This window comes from Loxodonta africana, chromosome 3 (assembly GCF_030014295.1).
Source record: "Loxodonta africana isolate mLoxAfr1 chromosome 3, mLoxAfr1.hap2, whole genome shotgun sequence".
In the NCBI taxonomy this organism is placed as follows: Eukaryota; Metazoa; Chordata; class Mammalia; order Proboscidea; family Elephantidae; genus Loxodonta; species Loxodonta africana.
This window is the reverse complement of record NC_087344.1, coordinates 67,891,700-67,901,237: the sequence shown is the minus strand read 5'-3', so window position 1 is coordinate 67,901,237 and position 9,538 is coordinate 67,891,700. Positions and strand designations below refer to the sequence as shown.

Here is a 9,538-nt window from a genome sequence, read left to right as displayed (position 1 = left end):
GGGAAATCAGCTTTGGAGGCCCTTCCCCAAGGAGGATGGCTAGGTCTGCTCCTCGGCCATTGCTTTCAGCTGGCTCTGGGGAAGATACCTCATGCCAGTGGGAAGTGAACTGGAAGGCCCAGAGTCAGAGTCAGAAGATGAAAACAGCCAGGCTCAGAGTCTAAGAAAAATCTTTATTCTCCAACAGGCCCCCCACTTTACTTTCCCCAGGTAATTCCCTGTTCCCAAATTTGAACTGAGCCACAGGCAGAGCACGAAAGGGTATCCTGCTCTCCCCTCTCCCCATACTGGTGCCAGCTCTTGCTCCACCTCCTCATGGTCCCACCAATGGCCCCACCAATGGCCAGGGGCAGGGAAGGAGGGAGAGATGGTGCCTGGGAGCCAGGGAGGTCCTGTCTCACTCATCACATTTTCATAGGATCCCTCCCAGAACCTGATCCTCCCTGGCTCCTCAGGGTCTAGCCTGGTGGTCCTGTTTTCCATGATCTGCCCCTCCAGTGGTCCTTTCCTGTATGGTCTGACCCTGTGGATGACAGGTACTTAGGTGGCCTTGATCTCCATAGTTCAGTTCTCTGGTTTGTCCATCCTTCATGGCAAGGCTCATTGGAGAGTCCACCTTTGGAGGTTCTATCACTGAGGGTCTGGCCCTTGGGTGGTTTTGTTCTCCAGAGATCCAGGCTGCTATGCTCTGGCCCTGCCAAGGTTCCATCCCAGATGATGTGGTCCTCTGAGAGGCCCGATTCTTGTGGTCCAGCACTCTGGCAATCAGGCTCTTGGTAGTCTGGTCCTCTGGGAGACTTGTCCTTAATAGCTGGCTCCTCCGGAAGCGTGAGCAGCTGTGTTGTGGCTTTCTCAGAACAATGGCCCCTGGGTTTGAGGCCTCTGGGAGTCTGGTCCTCAGGGTGTTTCATCAGCTGCAGGCAGGTACCTCTGGAGGCCTGTTCTCCACGATCTGGCTCTTTGGTGAGCTTGTCCCCTATGGCCTGATTGTCTGATGGTGTGGGCTGCTGTGATCCAGCCCTCCTATAGCATGGTTCCCTGTACTTGGCCCCAGCAGTGGTTTTATCTGTGATGGCCAGACTTTCTGGAGGTTTGTGGGGTTGTGACTTGACCCTCCAGCAGGAGTCATCCACATGGTCTAGCTCTCTGGTGGTTCTTTCTCTGCAGCACTGGTCCTCCAGTGGTGGGCTTCGTTGTGTGTGGGCCCTCTCACAGGCCTGTCTCAAGTGGTCTGGGCACACAATGGGCCCATCTCTGGTCTGGCCTGCCTCTGGGGAGCTCAGTGTTTGTTTGAGAGTTAAGTACTGTTGGGAGAGAGGACAGACATTGTACCAGGCATGCCTGCTTGGGCATGGGAGCAGGCCTCCCCTCCCCGCTTCCCTTGACTCTAAATGTGCAGAAAGGGCTCTCAGTTAGTGCTCACCTCCTTACGGCTATTGATGGCCTGTTGCAACCACAGCAGTTCCATGGCCAAGTGGCTGCGGAGGTGCTGGACCTCCTGGAGTTCAAGTTGGCTGTAGGGCAGTCCTGGATCTGTGGCTTCTATGAAGGAGAGAGGGAGGAAGAAGAGAGCCTTAAGGGGTCAATACTGGGCACTGTCTTAGCTTTAGAACACTGGCACCCTCCCCCATCCACCCATCTGTTGCCCTCAACGAGGAAGAGGGAAGTAGGGAATGCAGTTTTATCTAGCACAAGCCTTTCACTTTTCAGATCAAGAAGCTGAGTCCTAAAGAGGGTCAGGGCTTGTCCTAATCTAGGCAGAGAGTCACCTGGGTTCCCCATCCTTGATGAGTCTCTGGTTTCCCCTTGACTGGGTTTCCTGGTTTTCCTGCTCTGCTTATCCTGAAGTTGGGGGCTGTCTTCTCGACTTCCTGGGTTTGCTGAGCTTTCTCTTGACTTCTTCAGCACCATCTCCTCAGGCTCTTTACATGGAAATTGACTCCCTAGTTCCTTCTCTGGATTTGTCACTCTCTCTCCTGCTTTCCAGGTCCGATGGGATTTTACGTTCTGAGAAATCAGTCAGAGAGGTATGAGAGCTCCAGAGCTCAGCCCCTTCATCCAGCAGACAAGTTGGTGAGAATTAAGGATTGGGGTCTGAGGCAGTGAGTCTGCAGCCTCTTCTAGGAGGTTAAAGTAGGAAAGGTGGGTTCCACCCAGGAGAATAAAGCAGGAAGGGTGGGTTCCACTATTCCCTTGAGCCCCCTACCCAGGGCCTTCCTCCTCCTTTCTCCCTCTGGGGTGTGCACTACCTCTGGGAGAAACTGGGGCCTGGGAATCCAGCCCTCAGTCCACTGGACCACACCCTGGTCACCCTCGATCTCCCGTACAGTAGCCTCATACTCAGCTCGCAGATTCTGGAACTGGCGTCGGACCAAGAAGCCCCGGACACAAGCCTGGTGTGGAGAATGAAGGGGAAAGAAGACCCTTATTACTGCAAGAGAATGGGTATCTTGGGGCTTTCTCCTGGAGAGGTCATTCTGGTCGCTGCAAGAGAGGGCACGGCCCCAGGGAAAGGATAGGTGACACTGCATGGAGGCTCAAGGCAGGATGCTTGCCTGAATCCCCACTTCGCTTTAAGGCCCTTCCCACCTTTTCCCTGATCCCAGCAGGAGCTGTGGGGGGCGGGGGGAAGGGCGCGTGGGAAGGTCCGAGGATTCCAGCATTCTTTGGGGCGGTAGGGGGTGAGTTGCCATCTCCAGAGGTTGGCACGCGGGTAGCCCCATATCGCTCGAAGGTCCCAGTCCGGGATCTCCTGAGAGGAAATCAGGTGCACCTTGCCCTCCCCGCCCCGCACAGCACCTGCAGAGCCGACACCTTCCGAAACAACTGCTCCAGCTCCATTCCAGCGCCAACGGTACCGCGGCCCGCAGGGCGCCTGCGCAGTGCGTCATTAGGCCGCGCCACTCCTTAGCCTGTCGGATCCCGCCCCTGCTGTCTCCACGGCAACGGTCCTCCTCACCATGCTTGACGCGTCCTGGCGACAAGCTCACCCGTGTCTCGATCGCCCTACCTCCCGAGTCCCACCCGCAGAGCCGCGCCGGGGATTCCAGCCCTACCTGAGCAGGACTTCCCAACCAAAAGTGGGTTACACGGGCGTCGCCGCCGAGCAAAGGCGCAATGACAGGAGAGAGGACACAGAGCCTCTTTCTTTCGAGTTTAATGCCATCCAGTGCCCCCCTCCCCATAGCACCTGGGGGGCTGCTGAATACCCGCCCGAGTCCCGAGTCCTGTAAAAAGTCAGTTTGAAGGGAATGAAAAAAGGCAGTCTGGGCCTGGGTCCGACGCTTACACAGCTGACTGATCCTCAGGTCCAGTGTTCTCGGCCAGGTGCAGCTTCTGTCTGTGCCAGTCAAGGGTTGTGACGCCTTGGACCTCAGTCATCCCTTCTACCCCCATATTCCCATTCTGCATAGGTTTAGCTTCCCCAAGTGTGCAAAGGAGCGGGCTGGGGGTCTAGGGCCTTCATGGTCTGAGGCTGCAGTCTGCACCCGCAGTGACCTTCTTGCTGTGTCGCCTTCTCTCCTCTCTTGATCCAGATCATTACCTTCTCCTAGTCAAAGAGCAGGTGGACCTGTGAGCCACAGAGTGGCTGGTGTGTGTGTGTGTGTGCAATTTCCATCTGAGGACTAGATGGGGAGGTGGCCTAAAATTAATCAAAATGATTGTTCAGTGCTGAGGGCATCAGACAAGCCTTGCAGAGATTTTGATCAGTGTGTAAAATATATTCCCTGAAAACACCTTATTTCTAATACTTGGAAAATTCCTTCTGTACTCCTCTACCTGGGCAGTTTGTGCCTAATTCTGACTCAATAGGACTAAAAAGGTTGGGGATGTTGGTTGTATGTGAGTACTCCTGAGGGGATGGTGGGGAGGAAGAAATTGACCCAATCTCAGGACACACACGCACACTGCCAGCTTCCTTGGAAAGGATACATGGAATTGCTAAGATCTTCCAGCTGTCAACAGAGAAAAAGGGAGGTTTCGGTCAAGAGCAATGCCAGGTGAGACACCAGATGCTGTGGAGGCCATAATTTGGTGGGGATCGAGGGCCCTGGAGTGGTGGGATCCATGCACCCCCCTACCTTTTCACCCAGAGGTCAGGAGTTGCCTTGGGAGCATGTGCCTCTCCTACCCCCGGTCCCCCAGGAACTGAAGCACCCAGCCCTGACCCACGTTGCTAAGCAGCTGGTCCAGGTTTCGGTCAGCCATGGTCTTCTTCTGCTCCTCAGGCAGACCCTGAGTGACTCCGTCCTCTTCCTCCTCTTCTTCCTCCTCCCCACACACGTCCAGGCTGAAGTGCAGCCGGGCCAGCTTCTCCTGCATCTCCCGCACGTGCTCCAGCTGCTCAAAGGAGCATTCCTTCCCTGGATAGCCCTTGTCTGAGCCCTGGGAGCCAGCTTGGGACCCTGGCCCCAGCCACACCCCAGAGAGCAGCCCCTCCAGCCCCACCCACATACCCTCTAGGCTCATTCTCCAGTACTCACCAAAGGCTTGCAGCCGGCCTGAGTGAAAATCATTAAGCAGGTTCAACAGTCCCCCTTCCATCTCATAGACATCGGTCACCTCAGTCAGGAAAGAGTGCTGCAGGGGGGTGCCTGCCGAGCCGCCCCCACCTCCGGCCAGCACTGGGCGGCATTTCTCCTTGCCTACCCTGGGTGGGATGGGCATGACTATGGTGACAGGCTGGGGCAGACAGGTACTCCTGGGTCTTTTGTGCCATCAGTCTGTATGCACTGATGCATCTGCCCACTCACCCACCAACATCAGTGGACGTTGCTTCCCTGGCACTGCACTGGCCAGATTTGGTGGCAGGAAGAGGTGAAGGGAAGAAGTCAGGGGAAGTCTCTTTCTGCCAATGACACTCACAGCCAGAGGCATGTCTGGAAGGCTATTACTGGATTTCTGCCTGAGCCCCTCACTGCCTTCCTGTGACCCCGGGGGGACTTACTTGTCCTCCCCATCCTCAGTGAATTTGTTCCATAGGGGCAGGTACCACTTTATTACCACTAGGACCATTTTGCTGTTTTTAGTTGCCATCGAGGAGATTCCGACTTCTGGCGACCCCATGTGTGCAGAGTAGAACTGCTCCAAAGGGTTCTCAAGGCTGTGGCCTTTCAGAAGGAGATCGCCAGGTCTGTCTTCCAAGGTACCTCTGGGTGGGTTCACACTGCCAACCTTTAGGTTAGCAGTCGAGCATTTAACCGTTTGTGTCACCCAGGGACTCCTATAAGTACAGTATTATTCCTAAAATATAATTTTGGGGATTTAATCTGAGATCCAGGTAGTAATTGAACAATCACTACCTCTGTTTTCTCCTCCTCACAGATAAATGTGTTCATTGCAGAGGTCCATTTCCCCAGGGGCCATTTATTTCCTTCTCACCTCTGCCCCTTTGTTCTAACAATTAGTTAGCATGTATGTTTTATCCTCAAAGTGTCTACCATGTTTTAAGTTCTAAATGTGCCATGTAGTGAGAAAAGTTTAGCATATAGTTGGGACACCTGGTAGCAAAGAGGCAGACACTGATGTGCACTGCCTAATTATATCCTATTTTGTTGTTGTTGCATGCTGAGTCAGTTCTGACTTATGGTGACCCTAGAGGACAGAGCAGAACTGCCCCATAGGGTTTCGAAGGCAGATCACCAGGTCTTTTCCCCCACAGAGCCGCTGGTGGATTTCAACAGCTGGCCTTTCGGTTAGTAGCTGAGCACTTAACCATTGTGGCACCTGGGCTCCTATATCCTATTTTACCCCTCCAAAAAATATCCTCCTGCTCCTTTTCTATTGAAACACTGTTTTAACTTCTCCATTACCCTCAGGATAACCTCAAAGGCCCTTCCAGTGTAGCCTCGACCTCTCCAGTTGTATTTCCTGCTACTTCCACCCCAGCCCTGAGCTTCAGCTACACTCCACTGCTGGCTATCCCCAAACAGGCCTCTCAGGCAGGCGGTGTGCAAAGCCAAAGGGAAACACAGTGATTTTATTTGGAAAGAATTGGAGAAAAAACACATTGTCTTTAGTGGGGAACAAACAGGGGCACCTTATAGGGTAGGATGCAAAGTCCTAATCATTAAAAAAAAAAAAAAAAATTTCAGCAGAGAATTCAAATTGTACACCCTGGCTTCCCCTTCAACTCTCCTGGCCCCCGATACTCCAGGTGACCAAACCACCTGTGGTTCTCAGAATCTCCTAGGTAGTCTCTTTCTTCCATACTTGTGCCAGGTGGGCCTCTCAGTCTGGAATGTTTCTCCCTCTCCCTATGCCCAATAGCCTTCTCTGACTCTCTCCCTTCTCTGAAGTGATCATCACACTATATGTGACCCCAATGATCCACCTGGCCCTCTCCCCACATACTTGAGGACAGAGACTGGGTTTGATCATCTCCTAAGTTTCCTGGGATGTGCTTCAGGCTGGGCCCAGCCAATGGGAGGCATCAATTGTTGCTAAATAGTTGAAGACTGGAGTCCCCCCTTGCCTCCCTCCCTACAGGGCTCAGCTTGGAGTGGGGATCCCTCCTTCCCTTCTCTGCTTCCCTTCTGTACTCACCTCTTGAATTTGGCCCGCTGCTTGGGAGATGGCAGGTGAGGGAGTCCCAGGGCCAGGGAGCCACTGTGGCTGGTGGGCACAGGGACCCTGCGAAACGTGCCTGGGGCCTGGGTTTGTTGGGTCAGGCAGGGCTTGGGGCTCCTCTTCTTCTTCTTGTCATCCATTGGGTGTGGGCTGGGCCTCAGTTCCTAAGAGACAGGTAGCCCCATTAAGACAGCTAGGGGCCAATTCAACCGTTCACCTGGCAACCCCTGAGAGTTGCAAAGGAAGGGCCCTGGACTTTCTAACTGTCCTCTCACAACTGTAAGGGGCTATATCCCCTCATGGGTACAGTGGAGGCAGGGCCAGATGCCAGCGCCTGCTCCTGGGGGCATGGATATGCATTTGAAGGGCCTTCCCTGGCCCACCCCATGTCCTCTCCTGCCCTCTAGCCTTAGCGGGGAAAACCTAGGTCCTGCCTGAAAGGGCTGAGCCAGACACTATTACCCTGCTGCTGCTGTTGGAGTTTCCTGTCCCTGTGGCCGAGGGGGCTGGGCTGGGCAGAGGAAATGTAGGGGGAGACAGGGTGGATTCCAACAGGCAAGAGCCCAGCTGAGGATTAGGGCTGTCAACTAGGCCCCTTTTATTTATCAACTCCCTCTTCCCCTAGGCAGACACTGAGAAACCGTCAGCATGGACATGACCGAGGCCTGGGTGGGGGCACCTGGGAGGCCCCAGTGTCAGGCAGGAACCACCAGAGGATGAGTAATAGTAGGGGAAGCCCTGGCACATGGGGCAGAGTTTGTTGGGAGTTTTCTCGCACTTAGACACTGGCATCCCTCCTCCCCCACCCCAACCACAAACACCACAAGACTTCCAGAAGTTGCCTGGGACATGCTTCTACCAGCTTCAACCTTCCCTTCCAGGTCAGGAGGTCCCTGCTCCACTGACAAACAGCCTCAGCTGCTGCCAGGGTGGGGCGGGTGGTCCACAGCTGGCTGCCTTGGCGTCCAACAATGGCCGAGCCTGTGGCTGGCACTGCCCAGTTGGCCTCCAGTCCAGCCCTGCCCCCTGAGGCTCCAGTCTGCTGTGGTCCTCCTCTCTGGGGGCCTGGGAGCGCAGGGTTTGTTTTTTTTTGAGCTGATTGCTCCAGGCTGGAGCCACCTAGCCCAACCCTGCACTCTAGGATGGTGGTGGTGGTATGTGTCTGTCTGTCTGCGGGGGGTGGTGGAGAGGAAGAGGGATTTAAACCGGCACCTGGCTGGCTGGCACCGAATAGGTCTGGGGGTGTGGTGGAGGGGTGACAGGAGCCGCATTATCCGCCCCTCCCTACAGTAGCTTGACCCAATTAGGGACTTGATACAGGAAAACTTGAGCAGGCGCCCCAGCTCCCCAGAAGCGGCTCGGGGCCACCCGGGATCTATTTCCCACACTCGGGCTCCAAAGCCATGTGCCAGCTCGGGAGCCCGGGTCAGAAATCGAGCGTCAGACCTGCGTCATCCCGCCCCCGCCCCCACCCCTCGGGGGCGACTGACCTGGAGGCTCGGGGCCTGAAGCGATGCTTCGGCGCAGGTTCCTCTCGCGCTCAGCTCTCTCCTCCTGGGAACCGGGACGCGATGAAGCTAAGCGGGCGGGAAGTAATTTGCATTTAAAGGGAAAGTGACCTTCTGTAGGTGTCGGGATGGAGTAAGAGGGGAGGAGCATCCCCCCGTTTATTAGGCTGCTTATCCCCTCTCCCGACTTTACCTCTCCGCTGGAACTAAGGCGACCCAATTGGTTCTGTGATGGCGATCTAAAAACATATTCACTTCCCCGTCAGTTTCAGAGAGAAGCTACAGTCCCTTACAAAATGGTGGTGGCTTTGTCAGAGAGAGAGAGAGAGAGAGGACAGCAGCCATCTGCTGAGTTTCAGGTCCCTTGTTAAGCACTTCATGTACATTTAATCCTCATAACAACCCTGAAGGAAGATATCATCATTCCCATTTTACTAGAAGGTTCCTACCCTCTTCTGCTTCCCTGAAAGTCAGAGGAGTCGGGAAATTTGCCCAAAATGGGGAGGTGCAGGAGGCCTCTGCCACCTCAAAGGGGTGGTGGGTTTTGAGACCCTCTGGGGGGGGAGCTTGAAGAGCCAAATTGCTGGGACTGAGCAGACCCGCCCACACCCAGGAGAGCCTGATTTGTTTTTAATTTTCTTCTTCAAGGCTCTGGCTGTAACAATATCACTCTCCTAAATAGTAAGTGGTGGGGGCTGTAATCTCTGGTGAAGTGACAGTCTAGTCATTTTACCCCTTCCCCACCCCCAGGCCTGGACGACAGGAGCAGGATCGCCAGGTTGAGGCCAGGCCGCCTGGTTCCAGGTGCCTGACTCCAGAGCCCAGGAGGGAAACCTGATGGTCAGAAGCTGAGTGCTGCTGTGCTGCTGGAGGCCAGATCAGCGGCGTAGCTATTTAAAGACCTGGCAGAGGCTGCTGGCTCAGGTCCCCAGAGCAGCATCTGATACCACAGGAGAGAGACTCATCCTTGGCCAGGCTGCCCAGCTGTCTCAAGTAACAGCCCCAGGCAGCGTGCACAGCCACCTGTCACGTTCCCCTCCCACTGAAAGGGAGTGGCTTCCCTGGGCCTGGGCCTCTGGCCAAGGTGGGGATGAATGGGCACTGCTTCCTCAGGCACCTGCTCAGGACTCCTCCCAGGTGCCTCCAGCACCCAGGACACTCCAGAAGGGGAGATATTCATTCAGGACTTTTTCCAATAACCAAGGGGTTGGAGGGAGGGAGGGAAGGGACTGCACCACAAGGAGGACAACAGGGAGCCCCTCTCCTCCCTACCAGAGCTGCTAGAGGGTGGCACCAGGGTTCCCCCAGCAAGGTGGTGGACAGGCCAGGAGCATCTGTGAGGTTCTCACCCTCAATTGCTTCCCTGGGGGGCCAGCAGCGTGAAGCTTCTTTCAGAGCCACTTTGCTTGCGAGCTCCAAGAGCTGGTGGTGCATCCCCTACCCCTTCCAGAGGATCCTTT

General features: G+C 55.2%; 2 protein-coding genes across 3 annotated transcripts; both read right to left on the bottom strand.

Annotated features, from left to right (window-relative positions):
- Positions 1–166: 166 nt before the first annotated feature.
- IQCC (IQ motif containing C) lies at positions 167–2,864 on the bottom strand. Of its 2 annotated transcripts, XM_003415459.4 has the most exons (5): positions 2,800–2,864; positions 2,250–2,393; positions 1,770–2,007; positions 1,424–1,542; positions 168–1,304 (listed from the first exon to the last, which is right to left on the bottom strand). In XM_003415459.4, exons 1-5 carry the CDS (start codon positions 2,839–2,841, stop codon positions 459–461), a joined length of 1,389 nt encoding a protein of 462 aa, XP_003415507.2. In that variant the 5' UTR covers positions 2,842–2,864; the 3' UTR covers positions 168–458. The 2 variants fall into 2 exon arrangements, with proteins under 2 accessions (XP_010593465.2, XP_003415507.2); XM_010595163.3 differs by having other exon boundaries at positions 167–1,304; positions 2,250–2,841.
- Positions 1,424–8,043, bottom strand: CCDC28B (coiled-coil domain containing 28B). Its single transcript, XM_023554478.2, has 7 exons — positions 6,547–8,043; positions 4,485–4,651; positions 4,174–4,364; positions 3,934–3,956; positions 2,800–3,340; positions 2,341–2,393; positions 1,424–1,542 (listed from the first exon to the last, which is right to left on the bottom strand). The coding sequence occupies exons 1-5, from the start codon at positions 6,708–6,710 to the stop codon at positions 3,286–3,288; spliced, it is 600 nt and encodes a 199-aa protein (XP_023410246.1). The 5' UTR covers positions 6,711–8,043; the 3' UTR covers positions 1,424–1,542; positions 2,341–2,393; positions 2,800–3,285.
- Between the last annotated feature and the right edge of the window lie 1,495 nt (positions 8,044–9,538).

Bases quoted from the DNA above. Each gene is read 5' to 3' on its own strand.
- IQCC (XM_010595163.3), bottom strand. From the start codon at position 2,531: ATGCAGTGTCACCTATCCTTTCCCTGGGGCCGTGCCCTCTCTTGCAGC. The intron at 1,543-1,769 runs GTGACTCTCTGC...TCTCCTTCATAG, and splicing joins ATCAAGGATGGGGAACCCAG to AAGCCACAGATCCAGGACTG. The intron at 1,305-1,423 runs GTGAGCACTAAC...CTCTCCCAACAG, and splicing joins CCATCAATAGCCGTAAGGAG to TACTTAACTCTCAAACAAAC.
- CCDC28B (XM_023554478.2), bottom strand. From the start codon at position 6,710: ATGGATGACAAGAAGAAGAAGAGGAGCCCCAAGCCCTGCCTGACCCAA. The intron at 4,652-6,546 runs GTGAGTACAGAA...CATCCCACCCAG, and splicing joins CAGCGGGCCAAATTCAAGAG to GGTAGGCAAGGAGAAATGCC. The intron at 3,341-3,933 runs GTATCCTTTCCA...TGACTGGCACAG, and splicing joins GAAGATCTTAGCAATTCCAT to ACAGAAGCTGCACCTGGCCG.